The 19,397-nt window shown below is 44.2% G+C and overlaps 1 protein-coding gene across 2 annotated transcripts in view; it reads left to right on the forward strand.

The window, feature by feature from the left end:
- Positions 1 to 3,301: 3,301 nt before the first annotated feature.
- The window catches only part of SMAP1 (small ArfGAP 1), a 924,147-nt gene continuing 908,051 nt past the window's right edge, over positions 3,302 to 19,397 (forward strand). Inside the window, exon 1 of one of the 2 annotated variants that reach the window (XM_085610917.1) lies at positions 3,302 to 3,563. In XM_085610917.1, the coding sequence (XP_085467043.1) occupies positions 3,446 to 3,563 (118 nt within the window). In that variant the 5' untranslated portion in view covers positions 3,302 to 3,445. The remainder of the gene's footprint in view (positions 3,564 to 19,397) is intronic. The other variant, XM_085610918.1, reaches the window with a different exon arrangement.

The raw sequence follows: 19,397 nt of genomic DNA on the forward strand, positions 1-19,397 counted from the left end.
GAAGAATACCAGCGCCAGATCTTCGGCGGTGTGGCAGCTCAGCAGGGTGCCCCTCTTACCTTCCGCCACGTGGAAGGTCGTGGCCAACTTCCGGCCTTCGCTGACGACTTCAACGTCAATCACCCCTCGCAGGGACAGTGGCCGGTCACTGTCGTACGTGTAGATGAGGGCTTTGGAGGGTCTCAGGGGTGGCCGTGGCGACAACCTCTCATACTGGCAGCTGTCCATGACGTTCACCGACGCCCCCGTGTCGATGAGAGCACTCACCGGGGACCCGGCCACCAGGATGTCACACATGGGCGGCGGTCTTCTCTTCGTGCCTTCCCGGCCTACAAACGACACGAAGAACACTTCCTCTTCTTCTTCCCCATCTCCCTCGAACTGTGGCGTGGAGTTTTCGCGCAGGGCGGCGGATTCTTCCACCGTCAGTTGGTGTACGCGCGCCGGAGCCCCACGTGGGCCGGAAGCGCCTCCGCGCCCCCTGCGGCTGCTCCTGCAGACCTTCGCAAAGTGGTTCGCTCGGCCGCACTTCAGACATGTTTGTCCCATGGCGACGCACCGGCCGCCGGGTGGGTGACCTAGGCCGCAGTTGCCACATGTGCTGCCCTGCGGAGCCCTCGCGGCTCCTCGCTGATTGGTCGGTCGCTTCTGCAGCGCGTCCACTCTCTCTTCCTTGATTGCTGGCGGCTTCTGGGCAGCCGCAGGCCGGTTGAGGGCCGCCTCCATTGCATCCGCTCGAGCATTGGACAGCTCGTGAGACCGGCCTAGGACCAGGATGTTGTCGAGGGAGATGCCTGGCTCCCGCAGGATGAGACGCCGCAGCGGGACCGATCTGCACCCTTGAATGAGCTGAGCCCGGATCTCCGCCCTTTGGTCTGGCAGCTCACAGGACAGGGAGAGTTTCCGCAGGCGTGCATAGAAGACGTCAATGCTTTCATTTTCTTCCTGTCGCGCCTGGCGCAGCTTGAACCACTCGAAATCGGGGTTCGTTTGGGGATCAAAGTGGCGGTTCAGGGCCCTTATGGCGCCCGCATAGTCGTCGTCGTTCCCCCTGTCCGGTAGAGTTTCGAAAAGGTCATACAGTTCTTCGCCCCCGTAGCACATGAGGAGAGATCTCTTGACCGTGTTGTCCGTCTCCCGCACTCCGACAAAGTAGTGCTCCAGCCGTCCGATCCATGAGCGCCACCGCACCGCCGCCGTGGAGGGGTCTGACAGTTCGCTGAACGGCGGCAGCGGGGCCACCGCCCCGTGTCCAGGCGCGGCGGCCGCGGGCTGCGCGGCGGCCGCGGGCAGCGCGGCTGCCTGCTGAGGCGGTTGCGCCGTGCCACTTCCGCTGGCGGCAGGGCCCGACATGTTCGGCACCTCTCACTGTGCACGTTCTCCGACCGTGGCTGCTTGGCTGGTATCCAGGCGAGACCTACTGTCCCTCGGCTGGTGCTGCGCGTGGGCGAGACCTGTGCTGCTGATAGTGTTGCCCGTAGGCGAGACCTGCTGGAGCTGCGCGTGGGCGAGACCTGCTGATGGTGCTGCTCATACGCGTAGGCGAGACCTGCTTCCCCACCGATCTGTGTTCTTTTTTTTTTTTTTTTTTGTGACTTCTTTATTGTCCGTTTAGTTCCCTCAGGCACTGCTGAGGACGCCCCCTGCAGCAACCGGCAGTCGGGGCCTTCACCGGCAGAATCCAGGCCAGCCAAAAACCCCCAGACGCCCAGGCAGCTCACGAGGGTCGATTTCCCCCTCCGACGGAGCTCACCTGCCAAGGACCGGCTTCGAGTCTTCCAGCGCGAGGACGCGCGCGCGGCGAGGTCCTCCCTGTTCCGCCTCTGCGGAGAGCGCCGGGCACCCCCAGGCAAGTGCGATGAGCGCCGGAGAGGCGAGGCGCGGGTAGGCTCCGCCCTCGTCGCCAATGTAGTGCTCGGGGTGGCAGACCAAGGGGTGGTGAGGCCTATGGGGGGCAGGACACAAAAGGACACAACAGCAGGGGTTACTGGAGTGGGCCAAAGACCTCGAGCGGTCTCGCGCCCTTTTATTTATACCGTAGGGCGTGCCCGCCCTCCGGGTGCGTGGGTGCGTGAGTAGCGTGCTGGAACGGGCCGGGTGGCTCCGTTACCACACTAATCCTCTCTCCGTCATCTTTCATCCCTTTCTCGTCCTTGCTTTCACCTTGTTCCATTCTCACCACCTTCTGTTCTCTCTTCTTACAGCTCCTCCATTTTAATGTTTCCTCATTTTGTTTCATCCTTCCTAACTTTCTTCCCTTTGTACTTAGTATTGCTGTCTCCTTTCTGCCCATGAATCTTTCCTTTCTCCTTACTTTTTAATGCGCACACAAATATCGATAGCGGCGCTGCATGTGTGTATTGTACCGATGTTAGGGAGGATACAGCTGGATACCCTGTTGGCTCTGCGACTCATAAGAAGGCTAGAAAGGATACGGTAAGTTATGCTGACACACAAGTGAGAAATGGAGCTAGGAAAAGAAAAGCCACGTTGGACCCCACATAGTCTGCAAAGGCAGCTATGTTTCTATGTGGTCGCCGTCGAGATTTCTTCTGTTGCACTGGATGAATATCGTCATTTCATTTGATGTCACGTTTTGAAAGGTCATGTAATGACATTTCCTGTGATGTCATCGTTACGCTTGTGAGCTGTTTTGCAACCCAAAATGCTTCTCTCTTTTCGGTCATAGGACGTTTGCGTGCATGAAAACTTATTTATAATTTGGAACATTAAAACTACTTGCGTTAAGACCAAGGAGTGCAGGACATCCACTGATCGAAAAGAGTGCAAACACAGGAAAAAGAGAGAGGCACGAAAACCTCAGCCTCGCAGACATAACAAATTACTAGAAAGCACATTGAAAGTGCCGGGTCACAACAGTCGCCATTTTAGGGACAGGCAAAGTTCGCATAGGCTCGTTCTAAATCAAGACACATCCTTCTGCGAAAAATGAACTAGCCTGACTTTATCAGGGCTGATGCCTGGTTCAGGTCTTCCGGTAATACATGCTGAGACTATCTATCCTGCACATGTACATTATGCAAATATGACGCCACACCCCAAGAGCTTACAGTTGGACCCGCCCCCACCTGTCTAAATTCACATGGACACGTCAGGCGTCTTTCTGACGTGCTACAGCACCTGGGTAAGTAGGTGCCCACAGTAAGGCATATGAGACGTGGTCTCTGCTTCAGGGAGGAACTTGTGTGTAGAGAGGCGGAGTCCACATCGGTTCGCTGCAGGTGTTATGGGTGGGGCCTACGCGAATCAGGGGCGGTGTCTGGACTGATGGGTGTGTTGTACGTCACAGCTGTTCCGCTTCCGGGAGTGAAAGTGCTTCTGTGTATTCTTTGGATCTGTGAGCGGCTCTCGGGCTCAGGCAGTGACAGGAGACGGCAGCAAGAGTAGAAGCCCGATAGAGCCCGTGAGCCGCAATCTCGCACAGATGGCGACACGCTCAGAGCGAGAGAAGGCCTTGAAGCTAAACGAGCAGCACCAAGCCATCCTGTCACGCATGCTGCGGGAGGAGGACAACAAATATTGCGCTGATTGCGAGGCCAAAGGTGAGATCCGAGGTGGGGTTAAAGGGGTCATAGCCAGTTGTGTAGGAGAAGGCACGAAATGGGCAGAGAGCAGTTGGGGAAGAGTGTCAAAAGCATTATGAGTATCGGGGGAAGCGCATTATCACATCACCAGAGCAAAGGAACATCATTAGATAGTGGTGACAGCAGCACAGGTAGATTGGCCGTACTAGTGGATGGAGTCACAGACCAAGTGTTTTAGACAACATTCGGAATTCTGTTAGTCCAAAAAAAATTGAAACTTTAAAAAGCTGACAGCGACAATAGTGCTTAACCAGCAGAACACATTTGACAGTGGCACCTTCGGAGAAACCAGGGGTCTGACAGTAGCACCATTGGGGATTCGCTGACAGCCGTCCACACTTTGCCAACTGTTTTTCCAGTGTCGCTGATTCACTGCCAACGAATAATTCCTTGCTGGACTGATTACGAGTAACATCAGTTTCTGTGCTTGCTGATTGGTGAAGTGATAGGTGTGTCCTGTCGTCGCCACGTTTACAATGCAGATCATGTATCAATCAGTCAACTGTATTGTTTCAGCCTATAAATGCAGGCCGTATAATATGAATCACATTTAAACTTACATTCAAAACACACAAAATAATAGCATCTTTATGCACAAAGTAAATTTTAAAAAACTGTATCCCTGTAAATCATCTCCTTTCAAAGTGCTACCAGATTTTAAAGTGCTCATTCTAGTCACAGCTACAAAAGCAGTTGCAATGCAATAGGTCTCGTATTTACGCGAGCTTAAGCTATTGGCATTGTAAATTACAATGCCTGTTATTTATGTTTTAAAACGAAAACAAAAATAAAAGACATTGTTATTTGCAATTTCAATAGCTCAACCTCGCGTCAATGCGAGACCTATTGCATTGCAAATCCTTGTTAGGTTAGTGAGTAGAAATGCTCCTTTTCGGCCTGGGCGGCAAATTAATTAAACAAGCGCAGACGCGAAACTGAAAGCGGACCACACTGCCAATGAAAAATAGTGCTTACCGACTTGTGAAGGAGACCGTGCAATGCTACAAGTAAAAGATTCAGTCCTCATGGGAGCTAACAAATGGCGACAGGGCAGTAACAAGTAGGGACTAACGAGCGTCATTATCAATCGGAAACCAGCATTTGCCAAGGTGAAGGATACCGGCCAATGAAAAATATGGGTGGAGAGTAGGCGGAGCTTCCACAGCATCCTCGACTACTGCATGCCTCGTAGGGCGAACAGTGAATGCCCAGAGCCGCTAGGCTCGACCTAAAAATGGCCTATTCAAAAAACCACCATCCAAACGTACTAGCTGCAATTAAAGGCTCATGATTAGTGCTTTATCATGTTAACATCTGAGGAGACATGTTATACGAATTCAGTGCTACTAAAAGTGCAAGTGCGGTTACTATACAATATCTAATAATATTAATTTACATACAGAAATGTAACTCCTTATGCTATAAAGTAGCAATAACGCACAAATACTAACTCTAAAAGTGCCTAGAATATAGTTAAAATATAACTGCTGTCAATTTTTGGAAATCATACATTACGACAACACATACAGAAGAAAGAGGCTTTAATCATCGTCCCACTGACGGCAGAGACTAACCATCTAGTAGACTTCCATTTTATATATAATTAGAACAGTGGAATTTTGGGCGCTCTATTGAAGACAGTGGAGTTGGTCCTGGCTTATAATGGCTGGTTTAAGCCTTATGTGCCTTTCTGTTTATTCCTGTTTAATTTAGAACGTTCTACCATCAGTTGGTTGAATGTTCTAATTACCTTTCTGCCTTGGGCTAGACCGGTAGTTAAAGACCCTCACCCTCGTTATAGGTCCTCGCGGACTTGGATTCCGAGTCTTAAATAACCAGCCAAGCCCTCAGCAGCTATAGAAGATCATGGATCAGAGAAACATAATTTTTTTTTATCTTCTCATTAAATAAACCCTGGTAATAAATAGATATAATATACAGCGCAGAGGAAATGGTGACAGCAACACTAAAAGGGCCAAGATTAACAGCGGTACAAATGAATAAAAGTTAATATAATAGGGCCACATTTTGTAAGGATACTGTGATGCGGATTGGTACAGATAATTATGTTGAATTTTTTTTGTGTTTTCTTCTTTTGAAGTGCAATTGTGTTTCAAATGCATAGTGACAAAAGTGTGACACATGGAGGATGATGTTTTTCATGGTTAATGGTTTCATTTTGGATTATGCTGAATAGTGATGAAAATGTACATGAAGATACTAAATATAATTAACATCTCAGAGTTTGTGCTTATGTTTTACGTGTTTATTGATGAGAGGAAATAATGGCGAACATTTATGGAGAAAGTTAAGGGCTGTTGTGTCCCTTTTAAACTAAGTATGGTGGTACAGCCGCACATGATTCATTGGGTGTGATCTTGTTAACGTTTTCACAAACCAGGTATTTACAGGACCCAGTTGCTCTTTCTGATGCCTTTAGCAAGCGCAGGGTAGAACCAGATTACCAATTTAGTACAGAAGGGACCCATAAGTTGTGATCCCCATATCTAACTTAAATGACCTGGAGATAATGGATATCAGGCACATAGCAACCTGGCAGAGAGTGGCAAGCATTTGAAATTTATTATTGTGGTTTTTTAAGCCGATTTTAGTGCAGAATGCATAAAAGAGCATCACTGCAGAAATCTTTAACATCGTAGTTACACTGAAAGCACAAAATGTATATATTATGAAAGCAGACAGCATTGCACAGTGCATTTTTAAGGATCCCTACATGCCTAAGCTTTAAGTATCAAATGTTTGCCATAATAACAATAAGCACACATTCATACTAAAACTTTAAAAAAATTCCCAGTCCATGGACCTGTCTGCAAGAATAGGCCAAATTACGTCTCTTGTACAAATATGAGACAAACAGCACTGTTGACCTCAGCTTTGCTGGTGAGAACCCACTCTGCTCGCTTTTGTCCTGGAATGTCCTTGAAGTCCCAATCTCTCTCACAGAGAGGGATATGAGCATTAATTTAAAGAATTCTGAGCATTTATTTTGAGAAAAATAAACCGCATGATCGTGATGTCAGGAGAGAGAGAGAATAACCTGAGACTTTTCTTAAACACTCCAACAAAAGCTTCAATATATTATGCCTTTCTCAGCACCAACTATTCAAACAAATACATTAATATATGTTTAGAAGCATACTATCAAAATAAATAACAAATGAAATGCACAATATTGCATGGTAATGAAAAATAAATGCATCAGCAATTGCAAATGAATAACGATTTATATGATCTAAAGCCTCAATGAACAACTAACTAAAACATAATATGGGAAGCTACTACTTTATAAAACAAAATGTGACACCAGTGGTGGTAGAACCAGTGCTCGAAGCCTGTCAGTAGGTGAAGGCTTAATGTAGCAGCACAGGGGAATTGTGACAGCAGACTTTGATGAGAAAAGCGGACAGCTACATTTGGGTAAAGACTTACTGTAGTGGAAGGCAGATATCCACATCAGTATTGGAAATCACCTGTGTGGAAGACCAACTGTGATGACGGCCACAACAGGGGACGGGGTGACATAAGCATCAGATTAGGAGGTGCAGCAACTCTAGAGGGAGAAAGGGATCAGCTCAAAAGAGTTAGTGACAGTACTATTAAAGGACTAGGGAAGACACTTTAAAACTTGAGTTTCAGTAGCACCACGGTAGAAAACCGCTGATAGTAGAGGTGCTGCGTTGGCAAAACCAGAATGGTTAGTTGCAACACAAACGAGGCAGTGAGCAGTGTTGGGCTAGTCTTTAATGCAGTCTAACAGTATGCATTGTATGGCTAGGTAGGCAAACTTATAGGGGCCAGTGTGTGGGCTGTTTTATTTGTTTGGTCCTATAATGGCCCACAGGATAAAAAAAGTCCCTCACACTGGCCCTTTCAAGGTGGCTCATCTGGTAGTGCCAGACACCCTGAAAGCCCAGTCCAGCAGTTGCTGTTGGAGCTGTACTGGACGTATACTGACTACACCAAGGTGTGAAGTGATAGCAATATTGTTGTGGGACAGTACAGCAAGGGGCAGCTGTGGCACAGACCAGTTCGGAGTCAATGCAGTAGAACATCCCTTTGTGTGGTGCTAGGTGGAAGGATTCACACACTTCTTCTCATCCCTGGGGACACTACCTCTGAACTTCCCGGCCCATGTGCTTTAAGCCATCCCTCCAGATGAAGGGTTCAGCAGTCTCTGTCCCAGCACGTGGGCTGTGCAGTTGCCTCTTTCGCTTCTTACATAACTATGAACTGTGGCTTCCACCTACCCACTCCAAGCGCAAGGGCCTCTGTACCTCACTGCGCCTGTTTAAAGGGTCTTTGTATCCAGCTGTCAGTACGTTGGATTTTGTGTTACACTCCTACCGCCGCCTATCTCCAGCGATTCTGGATAGCTCCTCCAGCACCAGATGTTCGACCTCGCTCTCTCTAAAATATGTAGCAGTTAACATAATATTCTCTGTTTGCTGACCGTGTCTACCTATATTTGATGTATATGTAGAATCCTGGTCACCGCTATCAACAATTCTGGTTATTGTATTGTAACTTTGATTTCTGCTCTCACTCCTGACACCTCGACACTTTCCACGATCTGATATTACAGTGCTTGGATATTGATCCTTGTTTTTTGCCTAAACATTCTGTGATCATGTCACATGTGCTGCCTCTAACAATCCCGTTAATATCTTACTGAAGTGGGATTATTTTAATCAGATCTGTTCTTGTGATTTATCAACCTTAATAGAATCTCAGTGAGAGAAACATGTGAAATAGTTGAGTGGACTCAAGACGTAGTAATTATGTAACAGTTCCCATGTTGGAACTAGGTTTTTTTGCTAGATTGTTTGACTTGTGTTAGTTCTGTACAGGAAGAGTTTTTACATTTATATTACAATTATTTTTTCCAATTGGATGTATTTAAAGAGATAAGATAAAAACAGCGTAACAACTTTCGTTAACTATGTTTTCCTGAGACCTCTATCACGTGAAAACAGGATTACGAAGCTTAACTAACGCCTGAAGATGGTTTCAGTACCTGCAGTTGAATTTTTCGGCCACCAGGGTCTGTAAAGAATCCGTAATTTGAAGTCTGTTTTGGAGTGGTTATTGTGATCGGTGTTAGCAGTAAATACTCATGTTGTTGTTTGTAAGTTCTTCGTGTTTTTGTGAACAGCATTAATATGGATCTCATCTGCAGTGGTGCAGTTTTAACAACAACTGGCAAGTAGTTTTCAAGGTTACATAAAACACATTTCTAGAAAAATGTCTTCGGTGTATAATTATTATTAGAAAAGCCATGCAGTGGTTCCAAATAGCTCAGTTAAATATCTTTTATTAGATGCCTCTCAGTAACATACTGTAAAAAGTATAGAAAACTGACATAAGGCAATGTATGTAATTGAACAAGCGTACACAATTGTAGATGAGAAATTGAAGGGGTTTGCAATGTTAATGAAAAATCCTTGTGTTATGTTCGGGGGAAGGAGGGAATCACTACATATTCTATTTAAGTTACACATTTGCATTGTGTCCAGTAATGTTGGTGCTTTTTTTCCCATCTTTTTATTCAACACCATATGTCAAGAGTATATTGACTACACCTTAAAATGAAACAATCCGTTGTTTCTGGTGACTCGTACTTTACGTTACTATACTATTATAAATTAATCATTCTCACTGTGCCATTATCCATTTATTCCCACCATGCGTGTCAGTCCTGTTTCTGGTCCCCTTACATTTACATGGTCACGTTCAGGAGTATTCTGTTGGTTTTGGACATGAACATCTCCCTAATTGTTCACCAGGAACATTTCACTTCTGATCACCAAGATTTCTTACATCCCTGCTTTTTTTTCTTGTTTTGCCACCAAACCTTAATCAAATTCGTGGATGTAATTAGGTATTCTAGTTCTGCAAATTGTTTTTTGCCTTCTGCATGTACCTCTCAATTTGATTTCACTACCGCTTCACAATAGTCTCATAACATTTGCAGTTGTGGATGACATTGAAGGCCGTAGCACTAGCGGGTTTAGAAAAGCTCCAGCGTTATAGCTCTTACACCATCTGCATCGTGGTCGTTCCTCCCTAGGTTTAAGTTCATTTAAAAATATGTTAAATCTTTGTTCGCAATGCCATGATTAAAATAGACTGGTGTTATTTGTCAAGCAAGCTCAAACCTATCTGGTTTCTTTCTGATTGGAATGTAGTTTGACGGTCTATGGTATGTTCCTGGCTTGCTTCTATAAAAAAAAAAAAAAAAAAAAATCATGGACGGAATGCTGAACTATGTCAAACACTTACCCCCAGTACAGAGATCTAGGTCTAAATCCATCATGTTTTTTTGTTTTGCTTACCACGCCATTCCAGTTTGGACCCAGCCATATAGAAATGAGTCTTGATCCAGCTCCTCATGGGAACAGTCCAGTCCAACTACCAGGGCCTCACTGGATCGGAAAAAATCATCCTAGGACCGGTTTCAGGGTATCACCCCATATCAACCAGGATAGCTTGACTCCAGTGCTTGATTTATGACATTACCTGCACCACTTGTATGTTTTACTTATATCCCTTAACTGTGCAATGGACTAATGTGGAAGGTAGCGCATAGCGAACTATTATGCTGTGTAAACCTTAAATATTGAATTGAGTGTAGTAAATGAATGCTTTGAGCATATTTTCATGCTGGTTACGAAATATACTATGTTATATGTAGCAGATACATTGGCTCTATGTGGTTCTTGTCCTGCTTAATTGTAGGTTATTTTTAGAACAACTATTTCTAAATCAGATGTTGTAGATAAAGATGAGCAATGTGTGCACAGATTTCCCCACTTCGACCTAAAGCAGTTGTGCCGATCTGAACCTCTTCTTGTTAACAGGGACGTGCTTCATGGCACCCTGTCTATTTCAGTTATCAGTGAACTGGTGCTATTCTAATACCCTTATCCTTACTCCCTGCCCACTGCAGGAACACCATCCCTATATCATTTTATCAAGATTTTAGGTTTTGCACAGAGGGCCTCTTCACCAGTTGGGCGAGTATATTATCTACGTGTTTGTGTTGATTCTTTTCATTTCATGTTGTCTTGTTGCATATGATCTCAGGCGTCGTAGGATTTAGATAAATAAAATGTTTGAAACCTTTCCATTGAAATAATTGTCTTTCTTTGGTGTAATGATATCACAGAAGGTACTTTTCGCACAATACTTGATCAATAAAGGTAGACTGACCTTATTTATTTTCTTGCGTGATTAGGAATATAATTGTGAAAATAAGAAAACAAACCTCTTCTAATTTACAAGCATAATTTGCATGGAGCTTTATCCTAGCAAAGTGGAAACTAGATCAACATCAGCGACGAGCCAACTCTATTTGAAATCTGGGGAGCAATTCTAAATAATATTTGATTCCTACTTAGTTAATTCTAATCATCATCAGTTTGTAAATTTCTTATCTAATTAAGTCTTCCCAATGCCATAAAAGAGGAGTCCAAAAGGAACTCTGTTGAAAAATAGTGGTACCGTACTCAGTTCATTGACTGTTATTGTTTAGTGTTGTACAATTTACGAGAATTTCTCCTGTAGGCCTCTCTAGACATTGTCAGCGTAAAGTTGGAACCGCCTGCCTTCTGCTTCTGTTTGTACATTATAATCAACTTTCTCACACTAGATTTTAGTGTTTTTAAATCTGTTTTTATTAATTTTGATTTTACATCTTCATGAAAGACAAAATGCATTGTGTAAAGCCGACCAAACATTGAACCATCCATCAATATCAAATAGACATTTCAGTTGAGCAGATATTAAATCTAACATGCATGTCGATGACAGTGTTGACTCAGTTACAGGTTGAACCTCAACAGGTAGTCCAATCCATCAAGTGTCAAAGTCACTGTACATTAGTGATGTGGTTCCATTAGCGTGTTGTACAGAGTCTTTTCTCACACTTGCTTTTATGTTTGAATGAGTGAGCTAAAGAGATAATTTCTTGACTACCTCAGAAAATGTGTAAATCTATAGGTGTTCGCCATTCAGGTTGTGAAGCCTGTCAGCAATAGCATATATTAAAGTTTATAGTAACTGATGAATTAGAGTTGAACTATACTTGGTTCGCTTTTTTTGTATGTGATTTGGTACGAAGCACCTCCATTATACGCCCACCTATTGCTGACCTGTATATACTAAAACCCTTCTGGGACGGTTGCACCAAAGGGTCAGACAGGTAAAAACAAAAGGTAAAACCAAAGCAGTGACCCTGAACTATACCTGTGGATCTGGCTATGCAGACACAAAGACTGGCCCAGGACTAGCAGAAGCATATGTTGGGTCTTTTTCCTCTATATGGGTCTCGAATCTCTTGTATGGCATTGTAACATTTGTGTAGCATTTAATGGCACTGACATGGCCCCCAAGGGCTTTTTATGGGGGCTGTTTAGAGGATACCCTGCTATAAGTGTACAGTTGGTGGAGCCTGGATTTTTTTGTGTGAGATGCTTGAGGTTAAGAGGGTTGCCCTATTTGTGTTGTATCCTCAGCGAATAGACTAGAATCTATGCCGAAAAGTGTAAGGAAGATTGATACAGATTGGTACCGTCATATTTCTCTAACACCTGCTTGTGTCATGTATTGGGGAAAAGCTGCGTTTTTACTGCTCTCCGGGCAAGAGGTGGTTGTGAAGTATCCCTGTTCTCACACAAGCCGTGTTTTAGGGCTTGGCCATCCGCACAAAGAAGAACGTTTCGTCATGCAAGCATTTCTGGAAGAGGAGCTTAAATTAGGCCCTGTCCAAAAGACAACCGCACCTTGAGAGTCAATCATGTGTCAAGCCCTGTTAACCTTTAACATGTTTTCAATCTCTCTCTGCCTAAAAGAGTAATATTAGTGGAGGTCTTCTGAATACATGCTACTTGTTATATTTTCTCTATACTACTTGTGTTTTCGGTAGTGTGTGCATGCAGCACTAGACTGCTTTATACAGTACAACATGAAAACTTGGGATACAGCCATAGATAATGTGCTCTTCAGCAGGGCATATGAAGCGGCTCTGGTTCGAATAGGGAACACATCTGCTTCTACTATCGTGCTGTGTGATTGACCAGCATTACGCTGATCAGCTTAAGTCACTGAACCACTAGAACCCAGGCCAGACCTCCGTCACCAATTTAGTAATTGGACCACTCTTCCTGCCAATGATCGATTGTATACTGGCCTGTAGAGAAATCAGATTTTCTTACAAGCTATGGCGGCCAATCGCATTGTTCTTTCTTGACAAATGCACCAGCTATTTAGCTGCCAATCACATTGTTCTCTCTTGACAAATGCACCAGCAGGCATTTTCAGATTGTGGCCTGTGCCTAAAACGTGGGTTTGAGTGGAACACGTAAATGTACAGCTTGAGTTTTTAAACCAGCTACTTTTTTTTAGAGTTTTATAGAGCGCGAACTAGACCCGAGACATCGGGTATCCGTATCCGAGCGCTTTACATTCGTGCCAATATCGGCAACAGTTATCACAAAACACATAAGTACATAAATAAAACACACGACACTGTAATGTAAGTGGAGAAATATCGCTGCAGGTTTATTAGCATAACCAATATGCAAACAAGGTGGGTTATCTTACGGGCGATCCCAGGGCAGGCCAGCCCCTATGCCGCCTGCCCGTCTGATAAGCCTAGAGTCACCATGGCAACGCCAACTGGTGTATACCAAATATTGGGAGGGTCCACCCCTCCCACCCGTGGACCACCAGTCCACTTGCTTCACACGCCCCCCCGTGATGGGTGGGCGGAGCATACATGGCAGCCCCCGGTTGCTCAGACCCACAACCGCCTGTCGGCTAACGGGGCGCCGTCGTTCTTCCAGGGGACACGCTAAAACATCCCTGGGTATCCTGGCTTAGCAACCCGCGGTGCTGCTGCATGATGTACCCCTTGGTATGTGCAGACCCTGGATCGCCTGTAACTCCTCCTGCAACACAAAGTAAAATTGTTAGAAGACCTGGCCCCCCCCCCCCCCCTTTGTCCCTCCGGACGCCGGGTAAGCGGAGGGGCGGGCAAGGCGAACGAGCGGACAAGAGGACGACGAGGGGGCGGAGACAGTATATGAACCCCTGTCTCCTCCTCGCCCTTGCCGGAAGCAGCTATCTGCTGGGGTCTCCCCTGGACTACCCCAGGGACTCGACCTCCCACCCCTGTGCCTTCCTGTGGCACTAAGGCGGCCGCCCTCCAAGGGGCGGGCCGCTACGCAACCCCCCCCCCGGGCAGCCTTACAGAGCACCAGTTTCGTTACAGATTAACACATTCATTTTTTTGTTAGACACAGGGAGATTAAATGATTTGCCCAGAATCACATAATATTGAGCGTCGTTGCCGAGACTCGAACATGGTTCCCCAGGCTCGAGGTCGACCCCTCTAGCCGTAAGGCTACATCCTTTCCCCCCCCCCCCCCCCCCGCCCCCCTCTAGCCGTAAGGCTACACCCTCCCCCAAATTCTTTTATTCTATAAAGTGCCAACATGCTGCAACAGTCAGTGTTCCGTAAATTGGGTGTAATGAACATAAGCTACTAAGTGAGATCGCAAACTGCAGTGGAGCAATTACTGCTGATATCTGTGTATAACTAGATGACAGGGCAAGCTTAGCACGTCATCTTTCCAAAGTAGTTAAGAGGAGCACTGATGAATTAATAATGGTAACATACAGTATATTATTTTCAGTACTCTGTTGTAACAAGCACAGACTGGAAAGTGGTGCAGCTGTTATAATTACCATTCTTGAATTTTCATTTAATAAATATGCCACAGAGTAGCACATGGACATCTTTGGGTTTAACTTGAGCCAACTCATTTTTTTGTCCAGTTTTACCCTTTACTTTACATTTATGAGGAATTGTATTAGAAGAGTATGGATACCTGAGTTATGTATGGGCGATATTTGTCTTTAGCCAAAATAGTTAGTAAAAAGCGAATCCTCTGCGTGGCGCTGTAAGTCACCAACAATTGCTTTGGAGCGAATTGTGATTTCACACGAAGCTCACATTTCCACCCACTTCACACTGTATTGACAAAGTTTTGAACTGAACTGGTCATAAGACGCTTGGTTGATCTTTGAATTGCCCTTCTGCAGAAGGAATTCACAAAGATAATCTAAAGTGCAATGTCAAGATGCTCCAGGTTATGTAGACACACTGTTGTTCTGGTCTTTGTAAATACAGTAAAATATGGCAAGTGTAAAGATGGCATGATTGGGGTATCTACTAGTTTACTTCTGAAGAACACTCCAAATGTATAATGGAAATCTCTTCTTTTCAGTCATCTTCGTCGTCACAGGACCACATTCTTGCAATCATTTCCCTTGAAATTGGAAAGTGTCCACCATCACGACGTGCTTAGTGCTGCATAGCGATTAGCCCCACCTTTAATCTGAAGACTGATACACTTGCTGCTCTTTGAAACGTAGTAGACTGAAGTACTAAATTAAAGGTTAACAATCACACACGCCTTCAATGCCAGAGTCAACATTGTTGGAGCACCAAGGCTATATTGAATATGAAGGGTTTGTTGCATTACATTGCAAGAACTATTCTATTTTGCCTATTAATGTACATGTATTAAATGGATTAAGGCTGTTTAACAGTTAAGATCCAAAACTGAAAAATTGCACAAAGGAAAATCAAAATAATGACCGAGTCCAAATGAAGGACAAGCTGTTAATGCTCCCAAAGTTTTGACACTTTTCAGTGGTATAGTAAATGCGACATCTTAATGTTTTAACACTGACTGGATTTATTGATGGCTTTTTCCAGTTTATTTATATATAGTTGCTGCTGTTTCATCTGGGGTCACATTGAGATCACTTCAGGAATAATGCTGTTTCAGGCACACAAGTCTAACATGCCTGGAAGTTACATACCATGGTTTTAACACGATTTGCAAGTTGTTCAGGCGACTGAGTTGTCACAACAACATTCGTTCATTGTTTTTCCCACAGAACTACTTTAAAAAAAAAAAACGACATGCAGTTTAAATGGGAGGATAATTCAAAATGACAGCTACATTAAATTACCAATGGCTATTTAAAATGAAAGATGAAATTAAAACAGTCAAATGTCATGCCCATTCATCCACTGGAGGGCCTAGCTGAAAAACCTGCCTATCCAGGTCCTCATGGAGTGTCCCTTCGCTTGGGGAGACCATGCCAAATTCACAGGACAATAGGATCTCGGAGCAAATACTGAATGCAAATGGAAGAACAATTATTGGAAATGCAATAGACCTTGCATTTGTTTGAGTTAAAGCTATTGGCGTTGTAAATGACTGTTTTTCACCCATTTGTTATGAAGTCTATGAATGTGGTGTGTAGTGGAATTATGTGGATTAGATTGGATTGGTTTGTTGTGGAATTGTGTGATGTGAAGTGCATTTGTGTAGTGGACTTATTTGGAATGGTATGCAGTGGAAATATGTGGTTAATCATTATGTGGTATTGGGTATACTGGAATTATGTGGAATGGGATTGTGTGTTGGGGAGTTTAATTATGTGGACTGGTATTTTGTGTTGTGGAGTGGTATGTAATGGAGTTTAATTATGTGAAGTGCTGTTGAATTCAAGTTCTTCTTCCAGCTGTCTGGTAAACAGTAGGGACAAATGAACATTCCTACCCCTGAACTCACAACAACTAAGAGAAACCCCCAGTGACTGAAGAGGCAGGGAAGGCCCTTCCTCTTGCTCTTTCACGTTTGCCACTCAAGCATTCTGCTTCCTCCTGGGGCTGCTGGCATTAGAATCTTATTGTATTTGCTTAAAAAAACACACATTCCCTCTGCAATGGTTCCGCAGGCTCGTGCAAATACAGGCCTGCAGAAAACAAAATGCCAGCAAGGATGCAAAGTGGTATTGCCCTGTCCTGTTCTCTGCTCTGGAGGAGATTCTGGGAGCTGTACTTCGCAGCAGAAATATGAAGTGGGTACCCCGTTATGTTATGTTGAAATTGGCATCCTGGAAATTAACAGCCATCCGGTGATGTAATGTGTTTAATCTAAAAAAAAGTATTACCACCATACAATGTTGTATGAAGTGCTCAAAACATACATTAAACAACACAATAGGAGAGTGCAATGATTAAAAAGGTTACCAATATAAACAAGATCATTTATTGAATGCTTACGTAACCTATGCCCTCTTTCCTCTGGTGCCCTTTGGCAACCCCACTGAAAAGCCACAACTCTCAGAGAGACACTTTGTCTATTGTCGTGCTTTGCCGATTCAAAAAACGTTCCAGAAATGCACTTTGAAACACCCATGAAGACATGGAGGAGGCTGGTGTCACAGCAAGAGGGGTCCTGTTAGCTCGCAGTGCCCACTATATGGTGGTAGCATCACCCACTGTGCTCCTGGTACAAACATCAGCCACCAGAACATAGTTATTTACCAGTATAAACCACCCTATAAGGTGTTATTTTAAACGGCTACACTGTATACATGACTTTTCTATTTTAATGAGTTACAAAGTATGAGCGGAAAAATACTATGCCGTACAGGGATCAAACCCACAACTTTGGTGTCCTTAGCCCCAACTGAGCTAACTGGCTATGACTTGGCCAGAGAGCAATCATAGGTATATTTAGTGATACAAGACTGCCTGCTCGGGTACAAATATTGTTTTAAGAGCTACATAGAGCATTCCTATGTCATCATAGTTTCGCCGTCAACACATTGAGGCACTCTGACAATCCCGAGCTGAATCAGAACTTGCACATACCAGGAAGTGATCACCAAAGAATACGTAAATTGTATAATGATTGGTACAGAAGGCGCCTCATCAATGAAGGGTCACCATGACCAGCAGAAAATCACATGCCGGCCAGGATGCAAAGTAGTATTGCCCTGTCCTGCACTCTCCTCTAGAGGAGATTCTGGGAACTGTATTTGCTACTGAAATAGGAAGTGGGTACCCTGCTATGTTATGTTGAAGTTGGCACCCTGGATCTTAACAGCCATCCAGTGACATGTTGTGTATAATCTAAAACAAGTATGAGCACCATACAGCGGTGGACGGAGTGCTCAAAACATACATTAAACAACACAATAGGAGAGTGCAATGATTATAAAGTTTACCAATATAAACAAGATAATTTAATGAATGTGCAGGTAACCGATGTGCTCTTTCCTACATCTCTGGTGCTCTCTGGCGTACCCACCGAAAAGCTGCCACTCTCAGAGAGAAAGTGTCTATTGTTGTGCTGCGCTGATTCAAACAGCGCTTCCAGAAATGCACTTTGAGACACCCATGAAAACATGAAGGAGGGTGGTGTCACAGTAAGAGGGATCCTAGGCGATGCAGGCACAAGATCTTTAAGTGTCTGTGGACTTTGTTCCGGCTCATCGCGCATTTAATGGGTACAAACTAAAACAAAACCAGGAATATTTGGAGAGATGTGGGACAGCATTCAGGTCTGCCAGCTTTGAAACTGGGGAACCCGGTTCGAGTCTGGGTGTCCATTTCCCACTGTGCCTCATTAAAACAACAATTTAAATACATGATGACCATTTTTTCACAAAATAAACCAATGGCCAAATGTAGAATGCAGGCAGAAGTAAGTATATTAATAGTACAACAAAAGAACTCGCCTCGGGTGAACCCAGGAAGATGAACGCGGTTGGTTCAACAACCAAAAAACACAACAATCCAAAAACAGGAGCGAAGGCAAACAAAAAAAAAATAGTGCGACAAAACTAAACAAATGGGGAAAGGTGAACTGATCCGTTTAACAGGGTTAGTCTCCAGGGCAGAACAAAACAGCCAAAAGGTGGGACAAATGTTAACTATTCACAAAGAAGACCCAGGAATTTCGAAAGGCAGACGAAGGAACGAATAATAAGCAATGGGTGTGCTGAAAGCCCACAGACGAGATACAGCATGTCAAGAGACTGCACATGCGCTGACTAGGTTTGACCTAAAAACAGTATGTTTTAATACATTTCATGGGCTACTTAAGGGGAACGTTGATCACCCTGTTACAAACATTGCAATAAAGACGAATATTGGACTTCTATTTAGAATTGGACTTATGAGTGGTGTAATATGAAACACTCGAAAGAAGAAAGCATTGGCTAAGCCAGTAGGTCTCACCTATTCAGATGCTATTGGCTTTGTTAATGTGTGTCATAGAGGGAATGGTGTAGAGTGTCGGAAGAGTGGAGTGTCGTAGAGTGGGGTGGCATATACTGATATACAGTGGAGTGTTGTAGAGTGTCAGGATTTTCATAGAGTGGCATGGAGTGGATGGTTGTAGAGTGGAGGGACATAGAAAGAAGTGACATAGAGTGGAATGGCGTTGAGTGAAGTGGCATAGAGTGTTGTGGAGTGGAGGGATGTGGAGTAAAGTTTCATACAGTGGAGAGTTGTGGAATGGAGTGGCATACAGTGAGGCTTACAGTGAGGCATAGAGTGGGGCATAGAGTGGTGTAAAGGATCGTATAGTAGAGTGGATTAAAGTGGACAGGCGTAAACTGAAGTGTCAAAGTGGTGTTGGACAGAGTGGAGAGTTGCAAAGTGGAGTGTCGCAAAGTGGTGCAGAGCGAAGTGATGTATGCTTGGCGTGGTAGGGCACTGCTATTACAGACAGCACATTTTAATTGTAATGACCATTATATTTGCAAATTCAGTTTTACAGATAAACCTATACAGTGCACAAACAATGTGTGGAAATGGCATCACTTAATGTACTGATTGTTTTGGTTATATTTTAAATATGTTTCTACCACACTTCATTGAAAAAATTGCTTCATTTG

This window comes from Triturus cristatus, chromosome 6, assembly GCF_964204655.1.
Source record: "Triturus cristatus chromosome 6, aTriCri1.1, whole genome shotgun sequence".
NCBI lineage: Eukaryota > Metazoa > Chordata > Amphibia > Caudata > Salamandridae > Triturus > Triturus cristatus.